This window comes from Pezoporus wallicus, unplaced genomic scaffold (genome assembly GCF_028554395.1).
Source record: "Pezoporus wallicus isolate ANWC-B61680 ecotype Strahan unplaced genomic scaffold, APGP_CSIRO_Pwel_v1 contig_6966, whole genome shotgun sequence".
Classification (NCBI taxonomy): domain Eukaryota; kingdom Metazoa; phylum Chordata; class Aves; order Psittaciformes; family Psittacidae; genus Pezoporus; species Pezoporus wallicus.
The window spans coordinates 646,786-672,350 of NW_026639746.1; the positions used below are offsets into that span (position 1 = coordinate 646,786).

At 39.9% G+C, this 25,565-nt stretch overlaps 1 protein-coding gene across 1 annotated transcript; it reads left to right on the forward strand.

The window, feature by feature from the left end:
* The first annotated feature begins 204 nt into the window (after positions 1-204).
* On the forward strand, positions 205-10,970 carry CRELD2 (cysteine rich with EGF like domains 2). The gene is made up of 10 exons (XM_057415795.1): positions 205-508; positions 1,721-1,803; positions 2,734-2,844; positions 3,372-3,463; positions 4,273-4,449; positions 5,582-5,680; positions 7,293-7,370; positions 8,177-8,272; positions 9,115-9,255; positions 10,734-10,970. Exons 1-10 carry the CDS (start codon positions 356-358, stop codon positions 10,790-10,792), a joined length of 1,089 nt encoding a protein of 362 aa, XP_057271778.1. The 5' UTR covers positions 205-355; the 3' UTR covers positions 10,793-10,970.
* Positions 10,971-25,565: the final 14,595 nt, after the last annotated feature.

A 25,565-nucleotide genomic window follows, 5' to 3' on the forward strand; every position in this document is an offset into this window, starting at 1 on the left:
CGTGCCTGCCCGGTCTCATCATGGCGGCGACGCGCGAGGCCGGTACGCATTGCTTCCTCAGACGGCTCCCTACCTCCCCCGATAACGTTCCGAGAACGCGGGGGTTTCCGATTGGTCCGGAGCGTGGCGGGCGCTGATTGGACCACGTTCTTCCGCTCCCCTGCCTCCGCCAACGAGTGCCTGCGGCCGGAGCGTGCGTGAAGCTGTCGCGAAAATCTGAATGGAGCTCGCGGGCCGGTTGCTACGGGGGTCGGGGCGGAGCGAGCGCTGTGTGCGCGGCCGGCGCTGAGGCGGGTTCGGTGCCGCGGCTGGCGCGGCCCCGCTCCCTCTCCCCGGGGCTCCCCGCGCCCTCGCCATGAGGCCTGGCCCCGCGGCTCGCCCGGCTCCGGCGCCGCTGGCCGTAGCTGTCTGCGTTACCCTGCTGATGCTGCCGCCCGGCCTGTGCGCCGGGGAGCGGCGGCGCCTGGCGTGCTCCACCTGCCGGGGTATCGTGGACAGGTTCAACCAGGTGGGCGGTGGGGCTGGGGGCCGGCGGGCGGAGACTCCCCTGTGAGGAGCCGGCCGCGGGTCTTCCGGGCTGATTGAGGTGCAGCGGCACGGGGCAGCGTCCGGTCTGTGGCGGAGGGTAGCCGGCCCGGCGGAAGGCCGGCGCGGTGCGGCGCTGCGGCCCGGAGGCTGCTCTGCTCTCTGTCCTGCAGCTCCTGCTGCCCCTCGGCCAGGCTCCGGGAGCGTTCCCGCGGGTGTTCCGGTATTGACAGCGTCTGTCCAAGCCGGCACACGGCAGCCTCCTGCTCCTGGCTGTGGCTCCCTGCTGCAAAGGAGTTGTACTCCTTTTGGTCGGCAGGTTACATAGTTCCTCGAGCTTTGCTACCAAAAACGTTTTGGTGCTTCAGTGCAGCTTTCATTTGCTCTACTGGCCATACCACACTTGGCTCCATGAGGAGCCCCTAAATCTCCTAAAATTCTGTCTCTCGCCACTTTCAGCAGGCCTACATCACGGCACAGTAAATTCAGTGCAGACAGTGAGGGGCTGCTTCAGCTTGTGGCAGATACTTAGAGTCATAGAATGGTTTGGATTGGAAGGGACCTTAAAGTTCATATAGTTCCAGCACCCCTGTCACAGGCAGGGACACCTCCCACTAGATCAGGTTGCTCTAAGCCCTGTCCAGCCTGGCCCTGAACCCTGCCAGGGATGGGTCATACTCTTTGTATGTATATTTGCTGTTGTAGATCACTTTAACTATGGAGGTTTAGTGTAAAGTATGATTTGGTAGGCACTGGCCTAGTGACTTGGAGAAGTTGTGGTGATCATGATTAGTTACCCTGTTGTATGATTGTGTGTTTAAGTTACAACGTGGTCAAGTTGGTCCAAGTTGCTATATAAATCAAATGAAGTAGAGGCCCTGTTCAGTGATTAAAGGACAAAGGTATAAACTTTCATACTTGTATGTTTTTGATGTAGATGAAGACTGTAACAAGCCCTTGTTAATGCATTATGAAAATTGAGTCATGTTATGCTATCACTTACATTTTCTCACATTTCATATTGTCACTAGCTGTTTCTCTCACTTAGCAATTTTACCAGCAGCTTCTAAACTTCACTGAGGTTTCTGCACGGCACTTTTTGCAGCTTTCATACAAGCATTTACTATTGCCCTTAATTTTTGTTAGAAATAAACTCTTCTGTAACTTGCATTCTTTTGGTGCTGTTTATTTGTAGGGATTAGCAGATACAGCTAAAAAAAACTTTGGTGGTGGGAACACTGCTTGGGAAGAAAAAACACTGTCAAAGTATGAGTCCAGGTAAGCTGTCTCAGTACTTCTGCTTTGGCTATGTTTCATATCCACTATGTGTAACAAACTGCAATGGTGTTTGCCTGGAACTTAAAGTTGTACGTTGCAGCTAAAGCTTCACATGTCCGAGCCTTAAATTCTGACTGATTAACATGTGACATTGCTTTGTAATGTAAAGGTTACAGTAAAGACTGAAACCCCTTATTAATGTCTTTATTTGCCTGGTTTCAACTAAAAAAAAAAAAAGTTAATGCTGTCATTTATCATGATAGGTTTTTTCCTATTATTAAAGTTGTAAAATAAGGATCTTAAATAATGGTCACTAGTCATAGAAGGTGTGGAGTACTGCAGTACTCTTGTTTTGGAATTAAAGGAGTATTTCCTCCCTAGAGCTGTCACTATTTCAGTGCCAAACACAAAACTAGAAGAGGTGCAAATTACTGTTCCCTTTTCATAAATAGGTTTGGTTACTGAGCAAAATGTTTGGGTATTTTTCTTCCAAATTTCAAATTCACTTTTTAATCATAGTTGGAGCATTGAGATGTAAGGGTGGGGTTCCTGAACCTCAGTTGCTGTGAGCTTTGTGGGCTTGTAACAGGTATTAACCATGCATGAAACTTAATGTTTAATTTAGGAGAAAAATACTGCACTCAACATTTTCTGGAAAGCTGAAAATTGATCAAACCTATAATCTGCAGACATAATAAGTGCAAGCAAGCCAACGTGGTTCTTGTGGTCATCCTTCTAGTTTGTAATGTTCATTAGTTCTTTATTCTGGTATTTGCTTTGTTTTGGAAGTAATTCAGAACACACTATAAACTGATAAAGTATTCTAGGCTAAAGTCTAGCTTCTCTGCCATATCTTGAGTGGTGTCAAATGTTTAAACTTATTTAATTTGTGTTTAATTTAAACTTAAGGTTTTCCTTCTCTGCTTGTAGCGAAATCCGTCTTGTAGAGATCATAGAGAAACTGTGTGACAGTAGTAACTTTGAATGTAACAACATGGTAGAAGAGCATGAAGAGCACATAGAGAAATGGTGGTTCAAACTGTAAGTTTTTGTTTGTGTTTCTTTTTTTTATGGAGATATCTTTGTGGATAAATGATCTAAGAAGTTGAACAACTGATGTTAAATCTTGTGCCTGAACTGTAGCAGTACAGGGAATTCTTAATTATCCTTCAAGAGTTACCATTGTTTTCAGGCTGACTATTAATAGCATGTGCTGCTGTACTGTGTTCTTTTTATATTCAGTTCCAGAAGTGTTGCACCAAAACAGTCTCGCTTCTCATTCACTGTCTACTTAGTTACCAGTGGGGTGTTGAGGCAAACTAACATAGGAAAACTTCAAGGTATTACTTCTTTTGTTTTCCTTTGTCATAAAACTGCTTTCGTCTCAAGTTGAAGGACTTCTAGAAATTTGTTCCTGGAATAAGGTTGTCTTTAGAACAGAATATAAAGGTTCCTAATCTGTCACTTGCAATAGGTTTCTATACTGCATTGTTCAGGTTCAGTTGTGTGAGTTGGCTTTTAAATAATCATTATTCTTTTTCTGATAAATAAATGTCTTTCATATACAGAAAGAAGAAGTATCCTGATTTGTTTAAGTGGTTTTGTATAGAAACAATAGAAGTTTGCTGCCCTGCTGGAACATATGGACCAGATTGCCTTGGTAATTTTTCTTTTGAAAAATACAGTGGCAGATTACCTTCTTTTTATGGGTTTTATCTTTCATGACATGGAAAAATATGTGAAGTAGAATATTTTGTGTGAGACACCAGCTGCTGTGTAGTATGTACCTGCCTGCTACCTTGTAGTTACGTGGCTGCATTGTGAGCATCCTGCTTGAAAAAAAGTCTTCTGAGCATGAAGTAACATACAAAACTGTCAAGGGTACTTAAATGTGCAGAATTAATCTGATCTGATGCTCACATCCACACTCCCTGTGGCATCGAGTCTGGTTTTAGGTGGCCTTTCTGAAACTATGTAGACAACAGTTCTTGACCAGTTTGAAGGGTAATATAGCCAAAACACAGGGATTAAATTAAAAAAATCGCAACTGAGGATTAGTTAAAAAGGCAATGGGAGAAATTGGACAAAAATAGGTGGGAGACAACTGGATGAAAGTAAGGTCTTCAATGCAAAAGTGATGTAAAGGATGTATTTTAGCCCCTGAAGCTTGTTTAATTTACAAATCTCTAAAACCTTGCACGTGGTTAGAGGTCAGCATTGGCCTCTTATGTCGTTAAAAGTTGTGGTGATTCCCAGTAATCTAAATGATTGCTTAGGTTTTTCCAGCTGCAGTGTGAACATTCTCAGAAGTCCAGAATAAATAAGGATATGAACTTTAGCCAGGAAGTGAGGAAAATAGATAGAATCCTAAGTCATGGTCTTTTACCCAAAATCAAATTTATAGCTGAACTTTCCTGGAGATTGTTTTCCTTTAGCATCTGATTTAAAAGTATTTTTGATCATTTTTAGCTTGTCGTGGTGGATCAGAAAGACCTTGCCATGGGAATGGACGCTGTGATGGTGATGGTACCCGAGGTGGAGATGGCACATGTAGCTGTAACAAGGAATATACAGGAGACTTTTGTTTGGACTGTTCTAATGGTTACTACAATACCTTGAGAAATGAGACACATTCTGTTTGTACAGGTAACAGAGTCTTTGACATGTGCTTAAATTTTTTTGTCTTCTTCGGTTTTTGTAAAGAAAACTAGAAACAGTTTAAACTGATAAATATAAAAAAAAAATAATTACAGTTTGGTCACTCAGCTTTAACCATAAATGACAAATGACATATCAGTCAGTTGGGTGGAAGCAGAATTCATCAAGGTCATGAGGGAGGTGGGAGGGAAGAGCAAGCTTTGCTGCCCCCCCCCAGTAGTGTGCAAAAATCTTGAGCTGAAATTGCTGCAGAGTGGACTACTTTGAAAGCTGGGTTTTCCTCCTTTCTCAGATAAGCTTTACTGGAGTAAATGGGCATGGAAGCAGCTGATCTGTACTGTAGACCACATTGATTCCAGTTAAGTGTGTCTGAACTTAATGTTGAAATAAAGTAATCTGATTTTACATCTTGAAGAAGATTTCTGCAGCAACTAAACCCTGACTATGGGTCTAATAAGATTGTTTTCAACATGAACGATGTTGTGTTTTTTTTTTTTAATCTGGCTGTGTAGTAATTCTTCTGTATGATTTGTTTTATTTTACAGTATAACATGCATATGTTATATTGTGTTAGATATGCATTCAATATATAGAAAATGCATATGCAACTGGATTTCAAGTGTGCTTCTTTCTGAAGTTCTTCAGACTAGTATCACTTCATAAATTGCTCTCAAAGCTAGTTGCAAGCAAAGTAGTCTGAGCATTCATTAGGTGAGAGTGCTGAGTCTTGTGTTTAAAATCTCGTCCCAGTCCCAAGAGACTGAGCAAAATTTACATTCTTGATCTCCCCAGATATTTTTGGAAATTGGACCCTGTCACTTCTAGTCACTAGACTTTCATGGCACTGTTTTAAGTGGTGTATGTGACTGCAATAACTAGGTTTGGCTGCCTAGGGTTTTTTGGTGTTTTTTGGAGGGATGTTTTTGTAGGGTAGAGCTGCATTATTGTAAGTAATATCACCATAAAGTCAAGATTTAATCTTGTGAATGGGAGGGTCAAGCTACTAAAATATCATACTTTCCAGTGAATCCTAAATAAGGGTTTTTTTGAGAATTTGCATGCCCAGACTTGCCTTGGAATCTCTCAACAGAGCTCAGATTGTAGTTTTCTTTTATCTCAGCCTGCCACGTTGCCTGTAAAACTTGTACTGGTTCAAGTAACAAGGACTGCCAAGACTGTAAAGAAGGCTGGATTAAAAATGAAGAAGCAGCTTGTGTGGGTGAGTAATGCTTGGTAGGCTTCAAACAGGTCTTGTAGTAATGTCTGCTGATGAGATTAGATGATGTCACATCGAGTTTTATTGGTTTTTATGGAAGTGTTTTGTCAGTTTAGATTTTCTATACTTTGTAGTCTCTTTCTTCCTAACTTGTTTCATGTTGCAAGAAAGTAGTATTTCCTCCCCATTGATCTCCAGGTGATTATGGTTGTCTTTATCAAACCGTTCACTGTGTATCTTTCTACTTTAGTGGAATACAGATAGCAGCAAGTGGGGTGTTCCTTTCAAGACACGGGTTTTGTGTTTATTTGAATGATAAAGAGTGCCCCGCTCTCAATTGAAACTATTTTGTCAACTACTGCAAGATTCCCATCAGCTTATCTACGTATTTTATAGTAGTTGTGCAATTGTCTTAACATTACTGCATGTTTATAAATGCTCAGCCCTAATAGAGTTCAGACATTTCACTAAAAGCCAGGGCATACTATTCCTGTTGTTGCAGAGAAATACTAGGGCACAACAAGCTCAGTGCTTCCATTAATCTCCTGCCTATTTCTCTTGGTTTATGAGGAGATATGTATAAAACACTTAAGGAGAATTCCAAATGCTAAAAATACTCCCAGTGCAGGAATGCACAAGAGGCAGAGTAATGCATTCCCTGTAACTGGTTGAGTTTGACCCTTAACATGATGTTTGGAAACAGTATCTTAGAAATTATGTGAACTCTGCTTCTTTTAAAAAGTGCTAATGAGAACTAGAACTTGAATTGCAGCTTCTGCAGTACCTGCTTAGGTAACTGTTGAATGCTCCAAGAACATTTTCAAGATGCTCCAGTATTGTCTTTTGTACAGCTGTTTTTTCCAATATACCATTGCAACTGATAAAGTATAAATTGAGTAATGAATATTAATGATGTCTGCAGCAACATGATGAGATAAGCAGCATGGGATAGAAATAATCTGTTTCTGTGTGAATTTTTTTGCTGTGAGTACTGGTGTGCCCTTTGCTTGAAATAACATGACTGGCATGTTTTAACTTCCCGAGTAGAGCTGGTTTTCAGCTTGACTGGTCCTAACCATAACTTGGCTTTCTCCAATTTGCTGTATGTAAAAAAAAAAATAAAAAATAAGCAGTGTATTTGTATGCATATGTGTAACTTAAAAAGTTCCATAGCTTGGCAGTATAGGGGTAGAGAAATCAACAGTATTCCAGAGAAGTAGTCTGTCTGCCTATTTGTTATGCTGTTTGCATAAAAAGCATAAATGCACGCAAAACACAGACTTGAAAATAGCAAGGATGGCAGGTGTTCTGGAATTCTTATTCAATTTGAGCTCTTGAATTTCTGAATGTTGGTTACTGTCATCACAAAACATCTTCTGAGGATCAGTTTTGATTTGTTAATGTTAAGCTGAACAAAACAGTGTATGTTAGCGTGTTACTTTTACATCTGACACGTTGCATATCTGATCCTGAACTCATTGTTAACAGTACTCTCAATGCAGTTTATAGCTTCTGTGGGCCAGTTCTTACAAGATCTCAAAGCATAGCACTTAAGTATTAATCTGGCTATTTTAAATCATTACTATTTTAGGTAACGACACTTTTTATCTTTCAGATATAGATGAGTGTGCTGCTTCTCCTTGCAAAGATCACCAATATTGTTTGAACACAGATGGATCTTTCTCATGCAAAGGTTTCTTTTTAATCTGTTGTTGCACCTTATCATCTTGTAACATAATGTAATGCCAGATGTAATGCTAGAAAGGGCATGGTACCAGCAGGCATTTAATACAATGTCGTCTAGGGCTGCCTGGGCATGGGGAGGATGAAGCACGCAAGAGATTTCTGTTATTTCTACTCTGGTTTTGTGAGACCCCACCTGGAGTACTGCATCCAGCTCTGGGGCCCCTAAACTAACAATGACATTGACCTGTTGGATTGAGTCCAGAGGAAGGCTACAAATATGATCAGGGGTCTGGAGCACCTCTTCTTTGAAGACAGGCTGAGAGAGTTGTGGCTATTCAGCCTGGAGAAGAGAAGGCTCCAGGAAAGCCTCAAGGGCAGCCTTCCAGTACCTAAAGGGGGCCTACTAGGAATCTGGAGAGGGACTTTTTGCAAGTGCTTGGAGTGATAGGACAAGGGAGAATGGCTTTAAACTGAAAGAAGGCAGATTTAGGTTAGATATTAGGAAAACTTTACTGTGAGAGTGGTGAGACACTGAACAGGTTGCCCAGAGAGGTTGTGGATTCGCCATCCCTGGCAGTGTTTAAAGGTGGGTGGTTTGACAGGGTGGTTTGATGGCATGTTGGATGGGGCTTTGAGCAACCTGGTCTAGTGGAACCACCCGTGGCAGGTGGCTGGAGCTAGGTGTTCTTAAACTCCTTTCCAATCCTAACCGTTTTGTGGTTCAATGACTTCTTGTGTTGGGAAGCTGACTTTAAGGGTAGCACTTTAAAACTCAGATGTCTGAATTCTGTGCTTAAAATATTTCATCTTTAGCATGTGATGCCAGCTGCATAGGTTGCACAGGGGAAGGTTCTGACAAGTGTAAGACCTGCGCATCTGGGTACACGAAGGAAGATGAAAGATGTACAGGTTGGTGGATTAAGCAGTTTGCGGTTAGCTCACTCTTGGTTAGCCACACTGAGGAGCTGTGAACTGCATTCGTGTTTGTCTGCTTCAGTTTTCAAGCCTGTCAAAATGAACCCACTTATTGTGGTATTAGCGATAAAGACTGTCTTTATAACTTCCCTTATATTGTTGAGCTAATATGCATGGCAAAGATTAAAGGTGGACTATTCCTAGAAAAGTAATAAAGTATTTTATAGTGTCTAAAGGAAACAAATACATGAGTCTCTTGTCAATTAACTACCACTCTGCTGGATGTGTGCATCTGTATTTGTTTTGTAACAGAAAAGAAGCAGCAAAATGGGGGTTCTGTTGGCTTTCTGTTAATCAATTTATGTTCAAGTTCAAATGATATTAATTCATAGTGAATTATAACATGCAAGATGATAGTAAAAAGAGTGAAATTAGAGTTTCTCTGTGGGGAAGAGCAAAAGGCACGCATGATCTTAAGGAGATGTTAAGTATAGTGACATAGTATTTACATGCGTCCTTCCCTTTAGTTGTACTTTGATGTCATCAATAGGAAGTGACTATGGGAAACTTCAGTAGGTTGAGTGGCGTTGCTTATTTCTTCACATAAGGGCCTGCAAAACATAAAAAGCCCCAGTAATCTTTGGATAAATTTGAAACTCAAGCTAAATAATGAAGAACTATAACAGATTATTTTAACAGAAGTTAAATCTGTTGCAACAGCATTCTGCTCATCAGTGTTCCTTGTATTTGAAATGAATTTTATGTGATTGAGCCACAAATAAGTTTTATAACAAAATAACAGCAGTGGACTATTTCTTTCCTTATCCTATCTCTAGATATAGATGAATGTAACCTTCCCGAAAAGGTCTGTGTGAAAGAGAATCAAGATTGTGTTAATACTTCAGGTAGTTACAAGTGTGTATGTTCAGAAGGGTTTGAAGAGAAGGATGGAACATGTCTTCAAATGGTAAAACCAGGCAAGTGGCTTTTTAATGACAGATTTTTTTTTAAATATGCTGTATCAACAGCTTGGAGCTATATTTCTGTCTGAGGGTATAGTCACTTGTAAACTCTTCTGTATAACTTCTCATCTTCCTACAGCTGTGGTCTGTGTCAGGTAGTTTGTGGTGTAGGCTATATTCTGGCATGCATGTTTTCTTGCTTAAAGACAGTGGATTATTTTAACATCCTGTTCTTGTGCCGATTTTTTTTTTTTTTTTTTTTTTTTGCTTATCTCGGGGTTGTATTTGTGGATCACATTTAAGTGTCTGTATTCATTACATAAAGTGAAGTAGGAAATTACTGCTATAATAGACAGGAGGTCTTCCTCTTCTCCACTTTTTTCCTTTATTATTAATTACAATGACTTAAGGATTTATCTGGTTGCATGCAAGCTGCTTCAACTAACTGAAATCTCATAAAATTGGTTGAGTGAGCTGAATTTGTTTATTTTGTGATCACAAAAGTGCCAGAAGTAATGTGAAGGTGAATATGGAGAAGACATCCATCTTTAAGTAGCAGAGAACTGGTTAGCTTGACTTAAACTATACCTTTAGTCAAGAAATGCAAGTGTGATTTGCTCTGTGATGACACATAATGAACAGAACTACGTTCATTAGTGTTTCATTATTCCACCTAGGCTTTTTTGCAATTCCAAAGTGAAATACAGGATTCTTTTGCAATGAAGATTGTAGGAGAGTAGATGAGAGACAATTTTGTAACTTTATTTTCTTTCTACTTCTTAGCTGTTTGTTTTTGCCCCACTGTTGACTGCTTTTTCATCCTGTACTAAGTTGTAAAGATCTATGTAGTATTGCTACTTGGGGCCATTCAGTTCAGACCTTATATTCTCAGTACTCACTGTTGTTAGTCCTTTAAAATCAGTGATGTACATTTCCTGTGCAGATAACTTAGCAGTTACTATGATTTTTAATGTGGCCTGACATTTTATAAGAGCAAAGGCAGAGTGAAAAGTTGACAAGTTGGTTAGCTCCTTTCTCAGATTAATGCTTTTACCAATATATAAAAATAAAATTCTCTGCCTTTTTTTTTAGGCTGTTTTAACATCTTAACTGAGCAAATTTGCTGTATAGAAAACAGTTCTGAGTAATACTTGCTTTTTGTTTACAAATACCGGAATTTCTTCTGACAGGTTATATGGAAAGGAGAAAGTTCACTGTCAATTGCTGAAAAAATAAGGTTAGAATAGAAATAGCTATGCTGCTTTTTAATTCTACTGACAATATCTTATCAGCTTCTTTGAAAAGCTTTGTTGCATATAGAAAAACAATATGATAAGCTTAGACTAGGAAGATGGTGCAATTAGTTTTTCTGTATGGCTTTATTGTTTCTTTCATCTTGATAAATATGTTGATTTGGGTTTCTCTTTAAAACATTCTTAATGTCAAAAAACTATAACACACTTGTATTCTAATTATGATACCTAACTTCACAGGAGACAAAGTAGAAAGTGAAACAACTCAGCCTTCACCTATTGGACATGATGACTTATGATCTGCATTCAAAACCAAAAGACATTCCTGCCTAAAGTTTTAAATTATTGGACTAAGCCTCTGCAAGATGACATACTGTGGAAATGGTATTAAATATGCAGGTTGCTGGTTTTTTTGATGTTGATAAATTTCTCTTTAAGCTGCATTTCTTTATTCTTAAATGACACTTTTTATATAATTCTTCAGTCTGGGTTTTAGTATAAAATTTCAATTAACATTGTACCCAGTCATTGTAAACCACTTGCAGGCTTCTCATTCTAGTGCCTCCTGAAAACTGTCATCATTTGGAAGAACTTAGTTGCACTGTAATTCAAGAAGAATTTAGACTGAAGTTTGGTGTTTCTTGAGAAATATTTCTGTAACTGAAATACAGCTTTTAGAAATTGTCAAAGGGAATCTGTTTGGGCGGGGAAGCACTGTTCCCACAAATTAGAATGCCTAATACTGCATTCAATAAAAGTTTATTTTGTTGGAATGTGCCTTAAACATTTTTCAGATGTGAATACCTTGCTGTCTTGTCAAGTATGTTTTTCATTTAGACAATGAAAAAAGGAAAACAAAGCAAACCAAAACCCACCCCACCAAAAAAAAACCAACCAACCAACAAAACCAGCCAAACAAAAACCCCCACAACCACCCAAATCCAGAGCCTTCTAAGCACTTGGTTGTGCTGGAATGTATGGGGAGGGAGATGATGTGGGGACCAACAACAAAATAAACAAAAAACCAACCACCAACAGAAACACAACAACAACCCCCAAGCCAATAAAAATGGCACCCACCAACTGTCCTCTGTAGGTAGAATTACATCAAACAAGTTGTCAAATGTAGGTAGACAAGTCTTTCTTCCATATACCTGCATTAGGTATGTAAGCTTGTTTATACAGTGATGAAAATTAAGTTTGGCTAGCACCTGCATGCAGTGCCCCCACAGTTATATGACCACTCTCCAGAATTGAAGAATACATGACTTTCTCTACAGTCTACTGCTGCATGTAATGCCTTCCAGTCCTTCAGAGCAAGCATTCTACAATCAATTTTATTCCCTCTTATGCCATTTCAGAGGGAAAGCTAATAAGTTTAGCCTAGATGCAGCCTTTCTACATGCTGTCCCTAAGCTTCAAGGCAAGTATAAGAGTTAAAATAGGTACATTCTGCAGGACCTTCACAGTCACAAGTAAGCTAAGGACCATTCAGGTACAGTATTTGAAGCTGATGGAAGCAAGCAAACAAAGCAAGGAATACATTGTGGTGGTGGTTAAAGGGAGCAGAAAGAGGATTACAGAATACAGCTAAAAAGAGCATAGGCTTGCACAGTTCTGTTTAGAAACTACCATCAACTCATACTCAGTGGAATTCTCCAGTATGTATTTTTTCTTGTAGTATAAGGTAGCCTACATATTATGCATTTGTTTTAGGGTTTCTTGTTTTGTTTGTTTTTCTACATTAAAAAAGGCTGCCCAGAAAAGGGATATGTGAATAAGCTAATCATTATTCTAAAAAGAGAGACTTTGTGGGTCATCTTATTCTTCCCTTGCCACCGTGCAATTATTCTCTCTGTGCCTTTTGGAAATGCAGTACCTGATGACAGAATTGCTGAGGTAGTATCTTTTCCATCATTTCCTATTATTTTATCTACTGGAATGTATTGTCAGGTGCTCATTTGCTAGTAATTCTTTTTAATGACTAGCAGTTTTAATGACTAACACTCCTATGTGCAGCTGTGATCATGGTGCTTGTGGTAATGCAGAGACACAAAAGATGGTCCTTTGTGCGATCTTCGCCTTGCAAAAAGTGCAAGAGGAACAGTCGTGGAACTGAGATTCATCACTGACATTTAACAAAAACAATATGCAGGTTTTCAGTTCGCTTTTAAATTGAAAAGAGGCAATGTCATGTTTTCAAGCGCTGAAGCAAAGAAGGACAGAAAGTACCTTTTAAAAAAGCATTACAACAGCTGACATTTTCATATGAAATGCATTTAGGTAAATAGCTAATCGTAACTCTCAGCGGCAATGTAGTTGCTGTAGTTTTAAACAGGTAGTTTCAGTACCAAGATCAACTTTAACTTGTTCTGAGGGAAATTCAGAAGTTTTGCTGTATGAGTGGGTCCCCTCCGTGACTTTGTAAGGTGCTGTAAGAAAGTTACTGTCTCGTTTATTCATCAAGTAACAGCACGGTTAGCTGTGGCTGCTCAGCTTTGGCAAGTAGGGTAACAGGCCACTGGGAATGGAGAAAAGGGAATGTAAGAAGTCATTAGGTGTATGAAGCAGCCACCAGAAAGGGGTGATGTGATATCCACCATCAATGGCTGCCTCTCAGAGCTCTTTAATATCTTTGTCCAAGAGCCTGGACTGAAGCAGCAGCTTCTCCTTGGTAATAAAGTTAAGAAATAAAGCATTGTGGCTCATCTGCATTTTTGCATTTAGTCATCTAGATATCTAAATGCTTATGTTTATAAAGAAATGCATTCACAGATAGAGACCTGTGTGCCATAATACACATAAACAAAGACCTTTCAAATTAAGTACTTCATAATTTTGTATCTTTTTTATATTATAATATATGCAGTGATTAAAATAAATTTTTTGTACCTGATGTCAACTCTGCAACAAGGAGTTTCATTGCAGCATGAGCTGTAGAAGCTGGATAAACTCTTCCCATGAACTCACAAGAGAGGAAGATGAGTCATTAACACACAAGCTGTGCTGTCTTTAAGGACATAATTCTGTTATCAATTCATTGCACACTGTTCATGTTCAAAACAAACAGAGTGTCCCCAGAATAAGTTTTCTTTTATGTTAAAGCTCTTCACACAGATGGCGTTTGACAGGCTATTTGACAAGACAGGCATCCTAATGGGACTTCATCTCTGGAATTCCAGTTGTTTGGGAAAGAGCTCTATGGCAGGTGTGGTGCGATGTTGCTCCAGGCATTCCCTTTGTAGATGATAAATGTTACTGCACAGCTGTTTGCTCCATGCAGAGATGCACAGCTGTGCTGTGCTGGGAAAGCAGTCCATCTCTGATGCTGTTTCAGGAGGTTGTGCTGCAGTATTTCGCAACTGCCACGTTATGCCAGCAGAGGGTACTCTTAAGCTTCCAAGAAGAAGTTACATTGGCTGCTTCAGGAGACCACTACAGTGTTGAGAGAAGGGGAAAAAAAAAGTGATCTCTTTAATTATATGGCACTGATTGCACTTAAGATGATAGTTAATAGGTGATATACTTAATTGAATAAATCTACACTGCATTTTTTTCCAAAAGCACAAACTACTGCTATCTTCTGAGTCATATAAAGCAACATGATCTTAAAAACAGGAAAATTCATGTTGGAAGAGACTTCAGGATGTCTCCTCCAGCCATCTGTTGAAGCAGGGACAGCCATGAGTTTTGAATAGCTGCCTTACTCACTCTTGAAAACCTCTAAGGATGGAGACCACACAACCTTTTGGCGACTGTCCTCACAGTCATAAGGTTTACCCATTTGTTTTGGCTGAACCTGTCTTGTTCCAACCGATACCTGCTGTCTCTTGCCCTCCTTCTATGTACTGCTGTGAATCCTTGACCTGGCTATGCTCCTGCTGATGCAGCCGGGAGGCTGATGGCTCACTCTGCTGCCAGGGCAGATGCTCATCTCGCTGCCCATCAGGACTCCCAGGGCTTTTTCCACAGAGCTGCCCTCCAGCTGACAATCCCCAGCCTGTATCACTTCAAGGTGCTGTTTCTTCCCAAGTGCAGGAGTTTGGGTTTGTTATTGCTGTGTTTCATAAAGTTCCTGTTAGGCCATTCTTCCAGCTTGGATAGATCCCAATTTTCTGTGAGTTCTTGTATTTACACTTCATTGTCATTCAAATCAGCAGTTCCACTGTCTTCAATAGAATGGATTACATGTATAAAGCCTAGCTGTTTGTAGGCCTGTGGATTACAGATTTATACATAAAGTTGCTACAAGCAAAACCACAAAATTAGGTTATGGATTTCTAACCTATTCAGCAAATAACAGAGGAACAGAGTTTTATGTTTTCTTTGAAAAATCATACTTCATGAAGAAAAATAGTCTTTTTTACATAGCTTACATATCTTGTGTGATGTGATAGGTAAAGTACAAGGCAAAAATGCACAGTGAACTATGACTGACAAGATGATGTAAACCTCATTATAAGTAGGACCTTTATTTTCAAAGGCTCATAGTCTTTCTCTAAACTCCATATATATTTATGTCATTGCTCATCTGTACAAATAGAGTTTCTTTAAAGCACGATTGTTGCTCCCTCATGTTTTCAGTCTTTCCTTCTGCAGGTCAGCTCTATCACCAGTTGTTCTTATTGCCTACAGCAGTATGTTTTCTGCAGATTAGAAGCTGAGCAGTGCGGCAGCCAGAAACACCTGGAACCCCTTCAGGACTCTTGCTGGCACATCTGGCGCTCCCAGGATCATCAGAGCACTGAGACTAATGGAACTACTTTTATGATCAGTTTGCAACTTGGCACCATCTCGACCAGATGAGTTTTAATGAAGGTTTATGACTCATTTAGGCACAGTACAGCAATGTTTTGTACAAGACCCTTGACTTGACACTACAGCCAATTAAATTCTACCTCTTTCTTTCCAAAACCTTGTGGAAACATACTGAGGCAGTAAAAATGTATAGTTTTGAGAAGGACACAGTCTGTTGTCCTTGCCCTTTTGTTAATTTTTTTGATGGCTTGAAAGTTAGAAAAAGTAGGAGACAGACAAGGAGGGAATTATGTACTGGACTAAACATAGACCAGACAGCTAGCATTCTTATTTCCTGAAGAAAGGTGAGGTCAGTCTTCTGCTCCTTAGAGCTCTTTTATTTTTGCAACCATCATCACTTTAATTCTTCTTTGTCACTACTATGAAGACCATAGAAACAGTGTGATGGAAACATCACATATATTGATTAGAAATGTCATTTCAGTTTGGCATGAGGAATACACATTGCTTCAAATGTAAAATCCTGGTGTTTATATTTTTAATCTGCACATGTGGTTTTTATTTCACCTGGTTTGGACACTCTTCAGAAGAAAGCAAATCCATGCAAATAGACACATGTACATCCTTATGCAGGAAAGCGTGTAAAGCTTAAGTAGAGAGCCAAACATATACATAGTCCTCTAACTGTAAAGTTAGTGGGATTTAAGCAGAAGTTTAACCAATTTGCTGAATCAAGTAGATCAGCATGGATATGTGCTTAATGCTCTTAAAACAATAACATACACACTTCATCTTAAGGTTATGAGTAATCTCACTGTCTGTGACTGGTGCAATTAAGATTTAATACACATGTGAGAGAATTCATCACTGGCCTGGAAGATTCCACCAGTACATTGTGCTGTTGAAGAGAGATAGATGCCCGACAGCTGGAATGTTTCAACCAGTGGCAAGGGTCAACAACATATGGCATGAGTGCCAAAGGCTGGGGAGAGGTAGATCCTGAATGTCACTCAGGTATAAAAATCAGAGGCTACTGAGCCCTGACAAGACATTGCTCTCCTGATTCTGAGTTCAGGGTTTAGATGTCCCTACCTCACAAAGAGTTGAAACAAATCAGCTGCATCATCCTTTTCAGAGGCCATATTTCCTAGCTCCCACTGAGCTCCTTCCAGTGCACTTAGCTTCTTGCCTGGGGAAGAAAAAGTAGTCTGGCACACTGCACTTGAGAAGATGCTAACCCCTGCTCTACGTCTCACACTTTCATGAGAAACATCCATGGTTGTTGAATTTAGCTACATCAGAGCATGTGTTCCAAATCCTGTGAATTATGTGTCTATTAACAGCAATTTAAAACCTGCTGGTTTTGATAGTATTCTGTAAACAATAATACGTAGTACTTCTGAAGAGTTACCTGCTATTATTCTGAAACAGTATGATATTTACCAGGGAAGTTGTCATCAGCAGTAGCACAAGTTGCCTATTGGCTTGCATTCTTTATTGTAATAATATTTGGGCTTCCCATAACATGAAGTAAGAACATGGTGTCTACATGAGTTAGAAGCACAGTACTGGAAAGAAGCATCTATATGAGTTAATGTTCTCTGAATAGCAGTTGAATAAACTTCCATGGGAAATTTGTTTATTTCTGAACTTAAAATGGTTCCAGGAAATATTTGTGCTGTGACAAGTTTCACTATTCTCTCGGGCAGAGAGGGATTTTATCATGGGATCATGGCCTTCTGAGTTTGCCAGTAAGGGAATGGATGTGCTTTACTTCTTATTCTGAATTCTCATGTTTACAAATATAAAGAAAGAGAAAAGAAAATAAAACCATAATTCTGCAAACTGTGCTTGGCAGTTGTATTTGAGGTCCCAGGAAAACCTCATAAACCTTACAATTCCCAGGAGCTAGTTGAGGGAGAAGGTGGTGGGGATTTGTAAAAATAAGCAGTTTCGGAAGCCGATCCCTGCTGAGCTTTGTCACTGCAAACGTTGCTTCTTCTAATGCTGTTGTCCTCTATAATTAAGCAGTATGCATAAGATTTTTACCACATCATCCAAACTGTAGGAAAGCTTCACAGCTGCATTTAATAAAAAAAAACAGTGGGACTGTAGTTAAAAATAGATGTGATAGCACGTAGAGCAAAACATAGAACCTTCCAAAAACTAGAATAACCCTGGATGTATGGTGAAGATGATGCTAGTGAAATGAAACAAGCAGACCCTATTCATAGGAGTTGTCTTAACATCACACTGACATTTTGCCTTGGTTCTTCCACAGGAGGAGCTGTGGAACACGTCTCCAAAGCTTTTTGACTTACAGCTGTCAGCAAGGGCAGATGACTGATGAATTAAGATGTGTATACTGGTAACACACCAAGGTGTTGGTTGGTTTCATCCTGCAAGATAACAACAAAGATTGCTCTGGATTTTTCCAGGGACACCTTTGAGGTACCTTTTAGAAAGCACGGGAGGTTCAGATAGCACGTCCGTAAACAAATCCATGGCGAAGGACAGCCTGGTGGAGTTCAAACAGGGATGAGATTTCCAAGTTCTAGGTCTAGCCTTGCTGCAAACTCCCATCTGTTTTTTGGATCATTTGCTTTATTGAGCTTTATTTTTGGACAGGGCTGTACTTGATAGGCTGGCTTGAGGATTGTTATCACAGGGAGAGGTAGGAAGGAATTTCTCTTAATACAGAGAGTAAAACAACTCCAGTGCCTCCCACTGAATTTTAGAGGCCAGGCTCAGGAATTTAAAGTTTTGACCTTAATGAGGAAACTTAGTGGGCTCAGTGGCTACCCACAGTCACCATTACTCAGAGCATACTCATGGTTTCTTGACTTGCTTTGGAGAACCTGACAGTTCAGTGGCAGCCTGGACTTTGGATGAACCCAGTGGCATCTGGTCATCCTAGTGAACATAGGGATCAAAGTGATTTTGTGTTTTCTAGCGCTTTTGTGAAATTCGTATCACCACAGAAGTGGGAGAAGCACTCGATACCCTGATGAGAAGTGTCTGAAATGATGAAGTAACTGCAGCTTTGGATTGTGGAGCTTATCTCATACCAGTTCAAACGAAACTGAGAACTAATATAGATTTTGTGAGGACAGGCAGCTGCACTTTTGGCAAGAACTCAAGCAAAATACAAGCAGGGAGAAAACGTTGGTTTGGTTGTATAGTCGTAACTGGAATTTACACAGCCTCTTGTTCAGGGAATCAGCACTTTGCTGCATTCCCACAGCAATAATAAAATGGATGTACCAAGAAAATGATAAAATGCAACATAGTGAATAAACACTGTCCCAAATCCTTCCCTTTTCCAAATGGAAATTTCTCAATTTTTCATTTTTTTTCCCTAAAAGGTAACAGTTCTAATAAAAGCAAAGCTTATTAGAGGGTGGCATTAGTAGCAGGACAGAATATTCTTTCTTCTTAGCAACTTTTCTTTTGAGGACATGTGTCAAGAAATACTGAACTTTGTGAAACTCCTTTAACCTCTCATTCTTTCATAGCAAGTGATGTATCTCCTGGTGACAAATGATGAATGATTCTGTAGAATACTTGTTTCTGCTAGCAGGAGGCACAAACATATTTTCCAGGATAAAAGCTCTTAGATACAGTGATTCTTATTTAAAGTACAAACTGATTTTCCGAATCTATACTGTAGAGAAAATCCCTGACACCTGACAACTTTTCCAGTTGCAAATGCGGCTTAAGTTATTTTACTTGGATTATCTTTTCCAGCTCCGAACAAACATATAGCTAACTGGTAAAGTCAGGCATGCAGGCAGGCAGGCAGGAGAGAGGTTGAAGAATGCTTTCCAACACCAATCAAATTTTGGAGATGACTGGTGATACTGATTAAGTGATGCTGAGGATCATATTTTCTGGCTAACTCCTTGTCTTTCTCCACCCCTCCCTTCCCTACCTGCTGCATTCCTCCCCACTCCCTCCTTGCTTTTATCTGCAGTCTCTCCTTCCTCAGACCACAGCTGCCCAAAGGCCTCTACTTGATGCTTACATTTTTTTCCACTCACAGACTCAGCTTACCTCACTTCTGTTCACATATATCTGCTGCTTTTTCTCACCAGTAAAATCCCAGATGATCCCCAGGGATTCAACACTGCAGAAGAGATGGGAGTATTCAGCATGTAACTAGCCTGAATTGTGCAGCCAGCCCTGTCTTTCTAGGGTATCACTGCAAGTAAGGTGTGACCACTGCTGTCATCAGGGGAGGTTTGCCCACAGCTTTTAGCTGGACCAGGACTGAGACCTTAGAGCACTGAAAATGAGTGAGAAAACCCAGAAACCTTTCTGTAAATGTTTGAAAGAGGTGTGTTGCAAGGAAAATACCCTGGTCATTGGGAACTCTGCAGTATTAGAGCAAATGATCTTTCAGAAAGGAATAAATACTCAAAATCGAAGAAAAATAGCCCTCACACGTGATGTTCTTGCAGATAAGGACAGAGCGTGACTGGCAGCAGGAGTTTGGATGCTGTTGGTAACTGCATCTCTGGGCCTGCAGGTGCCAAATGCCTCTGGAAAACAGTCTTCTCCCAAAGTGCTGGGCTGGGTTGGCTGAAGATCTCTTGGTCCGGTGCCAGTCCACATTAGGTGCTTCACAGAGATATTACAAGTTGTTTATTATGACTGTAGACTTTTTCTATGTGAGTTAAGCAATACTGAGCAGGGCTGGCAACCTGTTTATACACCTTAATGAAAGCCTGGCAGTCTGCTGAGTAAAATTGCTAATAAAAATATTTATGAAAACAGTTGTCCAAGTAAAACAAAGATAATATTTTTGAACACAAAGGCTCTTACCCATCAGTGAATAAAATGCTGCTATCATGATGATGATTTCTTGTTTTGGATGTGTCAGTGGCTTAATGTAAAGTCATTCGTCTCCAATGAAGCTGAGAAAACAGAGTTAAGTAACACTGAGCAAATAAAAGCAGTCCCTCCTGTTTTAGAAATTTATAGTCTTTTGTCTCTCGAGGAGACTTATTTGGCTTGAATTAGCAGAAATGTTATTGTAATGGGTATGCAGTGATGGAAATCAAGTCTGGTTGTGGAGTACTGGACTACTTTGAATGCAGGTTGTCACAGAGTAAGGGTACAAATGAGGCTTGATTACAAAGGCACTAAGACTTCAGAATCAGCAACTGTTTTTCAGGATAGATCTGCATTGCAGTTTCACCATGGAAAAGAACAGAAAAATGTGTCCTCCTTTACTGGAAATAGTTCTTCTGGCAGACTAAACATTCCTCAGTCAACAGACATATTTTATAAACTCTATTTTATCACATTGGTAAGAATTTATGTTTGCAGAAGTGTTATGAGATAGAGCAATGATAATTAATCCCAAATCCCATCAGTTGCATAGTAGTTTTAGTGCTATGCTGCCACTAATAAATTTCATGCCATTTCTCTAGGGTGAGGCTTCTTATGCAAGGAGTATCTATATTCAGTGTAAGATTCTATTGTTATGCTGGTTGAGTATGCCTATCAATTCAGTAAATTATATTTCTCAACCTAATTTTCCATTATTTTTAATGATATAATTTGCCATTCAATTATCATTGGCAATAATTGTCTGTGAAAGTCTGCTTTCTGTACCAATTTTATAGTTTCTTGAAAGAGGTCAAAAAATGTAATTACGGGGGATGTCAAAAAATGTCATTATGGGGGACAGTTTATGATAAGTCATCAGATGCATTAGGTACTAATCAGGACCAGACCTATTTGTTACCATTAAATTATTTGGTATTTGTGATAACAAATCTTCCAAGTCTTCCAAAAGAAAGCATGGATTTGCTATGTGTCCAGCTTTGTGTATATGAAATTTGTGCTGTCCGGCAGTGGTAGCTTTTAGAGCTACTCAGGAATTCTCTGCTCCTCTATCAAGTCTCTCAAAAAAACCTTCCAAGTGTTATTATCATAAATATATTCTCATATATACATTACTCTACAGTATCTAGGCTGCCTTGTGTGATAACTTGTCCAGGTGGAGCTAGCCTTACTGCCAGGGCTACTTTAAGGAGTCAAGAGATGCTGGGCATAATGTGCTCAGGGACTCCTCGGTGTAGATGCATTGACCCTGGATCAGTGCTCATGTCTGGCACGGACCCACCCACACGCTGGCTGTAGGCTCACTTCAGAGCAGGAGCACGGAGATCCCAAGTCAGCTTTGTCTGTGGGCAGCAGCTGAGCTTGAGAAATCGTCATCTGGGTATTCAATAACCTGATCCAAAAACAAAGCCTTCAGATTCCGAAGCTGTACTAGGCAGTTCCCATTGTCTAGGTCGCACTTAGCTCCAGGCTAAGTGGGTGTTGATTTACCATCAGGGCATTCCCTTGGAACAGAAGCCACCAAAATGGATTTAATACAGTGTATCAGCAGGAGAAATTTGTTCCATAATTGAAGACATAACTTTTTGTGAACAGATCCCAGCCTGCTAAGTTTGAAGCAACCTATATGCTGTTATACACTTTTGTAGGAGTCACTTTGGCCTCTTGTTGGGCTGAAGATGATGGAGACAGAAACGTACATTACTATTTCCTAAACACTCCCCACTGTGGCAAGACTACCCACTCATTAAAGCTGAACCTTTCCTCGTGAAGACCCTGGTGCTCAATGTGTCAGTCAAAAACCATAAATGGCCCCTGCCATTGCCTGCATGAGCATCTTCAGTCAGAAATAGACCTCTATATTACATAGGTAGGGATAGAAATAATTCAAGTAATAAAAGCCATCTGTGAGATGTTAGAGACTCATTCCTTATACAAAATTGCTTATACCCAATTATTTTCTTAGGATATAGTCTTTTCCTGGATTTACAGCTAGGCAAAACTATGGCATGAGGTGCCTGCTCAGTGAGACAAGAACTTGGTGAAATACAGGAGAAAAGCTGATTCTTAGTTTTCTTAAACTTCAGAGTAATTAAAGTATACTGGAAAAATGCTGCCTGTATTCATGTCATCCAGTACTTGCCGATTGTTCATTGAAGAAAAGGGAAACAGAATGAAAAGCATACAGAAGACTGTTGGATTCTTGCAGAATATAGTAATTCATCAAACATAACCCACAAAAGTAACTGAAACCACCTGTTTCCACTTCCTTCCTAAAAATATGAGTGCCACAATATAGAGCAGAGCACTGAATGCACTAAGTCCTGAATTGCATCCTGGAGATGAATTGTGGCAAACACAGCCTCACAGAACTTGTTCAGCAGGGAAATGGCATATCCCTTCTTTTTCACTTCAAACCCAAGCATTTGTAGTCACTATCTTTTTACAGCTTTATTCTACTAGAGAATAAACCTCACATCCTGGAAACCTGGTCTCAGATTATCTGCGCTGTAGAACTCTGTTAAATGTTGGTGCTGTTTACAGGCTTTATATTAATTGAGTTGTGTTTAGTCTGGAATCTAATGATGAAAACAGTCATGGTTTCTCACTGAAGAGCACAAAGTACACTTTATCCTCACTCCAGCTGAGGAGGTAATGAAAGCTGTCATTACAAAAGCTTCAGTTTCTTGTGGTCTCCTGCTTAGGTACAAACTTAATACCAATGTGAAGTGGTGCTTTACCCTGTGAGTTGCCTGTCAGTTCATGTTGACTTCATCTGTATACTCACTGAGTAATTTGTACCTCTGGCCAGCAGATGATGCATTCATTCTGTGTGGTCTCCCGATACTGAACTCTTTCGAAACTTTACTCCTCACATCTTTTAAAACACTATAAAGAACATTTTCAGGTATTGAATAGATACCTGTCATTGTTGCTGCTGCTTTTACCGAGACAATTCAAACACTTGTTTTCAGAAATGCCAGGTGCTGTTGTTTCACATCATACACAGCCTTTGCCTTATGTACAATAGATGTTTCTACTAGTATGCTCCTAAAACTTCAGCTGATTACACTAATATTTGAAGCCACTATGTCTCCAAATAAAAAGTCTTCATTACTTAGACCCTTTATGTTTTGTTATTTTAATTAACTTAATGGAATGAAATAAGATAAATTAAAGCAGAAAAATCGTTGCAATTTCATTAATTAAATCCTTGTAAAATTTCATTGTAATTGGCCAGATCCTTGTCTGGCAAATCTTCAGCAAAGTTGCACCAGTTTACGGGGTGAGGTCTTCAGATGCAGGACAAATTACCTCTGAGAAGGCTGTATGATTTATATATTATGTGTATAATGGTCTGCTGTACAACACCTGCTAACTAATCATTAAAAAAACAGTGTTAGCAATTCAGATATCGTGAAGTATGTTATACATTTGCACTTTCTGATCTTTCACATGCACTTATGACATCATTTGATTAACATTTATGTTCTCAAAATTTACTCTGCAGTGTGCATACTTAAATAAGCATTAACATTACAAAACCTGGTTCTAATATCTGCTTGGAAACCACAGTTATCCAGCCTGCTTTGTTACTGTAGTACTGGCCTGTAGCAGAGATGCGGGAGTTTGATGTACTAGAGGAAAGAATGAATTTGTGAGTTGATTCCCCAGAGCTGGTTTCACTTCAGTCCTCCTGTAACATGCAGATGTTTCAACAGTGTTGGTAGCCAGTGCAGCCATGAACAGTGTGTTTGTTTGGTGTCTGTTTGCAGGTCTGTTCAGGTTTCCCTGGGGAGACAAAGCAGCTCAGGAACAATAGTGAAATGACACATACTTGAACTAGGAGCACAAGGCATCTGTAAAACTTCCATCCTTAATGGCTTGGCAGTGGGTCATTTGGGAATTAGGGATGAAAGCAACAGATGTTATGCATTCAAGCACCTGGATAAAGAAATGAAAACCTGAAAACTACATATATTATTTGGACAAAGCAAAACGATGAAACTTGCATTTGTCTGTGATGTCCTATCCTATTCAGATAAGGTGCTATTTGTTTTTAAATGGAAATATGGCTTGGCATAACATGACAAAACCATAAAGGCCCTTGTGGCCATGTTACAGCTAGGTCAGATGCATTTGATGTTCTTACTTTGATCTCCTGTGTAGTCAGTGTGTTTTCAGCTTAGATCTTGAATCCACGTCTCTTGTAAACAAGAACAATTCCCAGACCTTTTGATCTGGAAAATGACTCATTCTTCCACAGCTCTACTCCAGGACAGCAGAGAAGTGACTCCTGTTTCCAGGGATTTCTTTGGCATGCTCCTCCAATACATACGAAGCTCTATCCCAAAAAATCTTAAAGGAGTTAAACAAGGTCTCTACTGGATCTCTTGGAGCTTTTTCTTTGATATTCTTCCCATGGCTTCCCTTGGGACTTTAAAAACTTGAATAAAGTTTAAATCCAGTCCAATGATGACTGGATTCATTGACTGCATTGCCTGGGTCTTGTTGATAAGAAAACTGGGACTGTAAAGAAAGGAAATAATGGGTATTTTAGGGGCTGATAGACTGTGAAGGAAACAAAGAAACTGTGGACAAAGACTGGGATAGTGCAATATAAGGTTGGACAGAGGGTGAACAGAGACTGCAGAGACAGCAAGGAACTGGTGAAAGGAGGAGCTTTGAGATGGGCTGGGCAAGGTCATGAGGACAAGGGGCTGAGGCACCCAGGACAAGGGCAAGGAAGGAGAAATTAGAAATGTGAACTTGTGGGATCAAGACCTGTGGGTAGGGAGAAGTGATGGGAGGTGAGTGAGAGGGGAGCCAGGCTCTGTGCGCGGTCCAGGGCAGGTGGAGTGGGCCTGGCCTGAACAGGAGCAAGTCTTGGAGGCAGGGATGTGGAAAAGACTGAAGGCAGCCCAGAGGGAGAGGGAGGCCTTGCAGAGCTGGGTGAGAAGTGGTGACCACTAAAAACCTCTTCTCCATGTGACCATACTCCTGAACGTCACCGTTTATTCACACTTGCCACTTGTTATGGTACAAACTGGCAAAAATGTGCTGCTCCTTTCAGAGACGGTGAAAATCTTTCACTCTCTTCTATGAATTTAAAGGCTTAGGTTTTATATTAATATCCCCCCCTCCCCTGTTAGCCTTATTATAAGTATAAGGATTCATTTCGGCTCAAAAAGATTTTTTTCTTTGAAAACTTACAACCATTTTGGAAAAATATTTTTTCCCACCTGTCTCTATCCCATTCAACATAAGAGTACTAAATAAAACATGAATCTTGCTAAAAATAGGATGAGAACATGTGAGGAAAGACAATGCCAGTGCATTTACAGAAGTCTGAGTTGCAATAATCCTTTTCGCTTTTTGACTTTTCAAGTCACCTCTCATAAAACTGTTTTAAAACACACTTCTCCATTTCTAGATAGAAACATTTTTACCTGATATACTGAG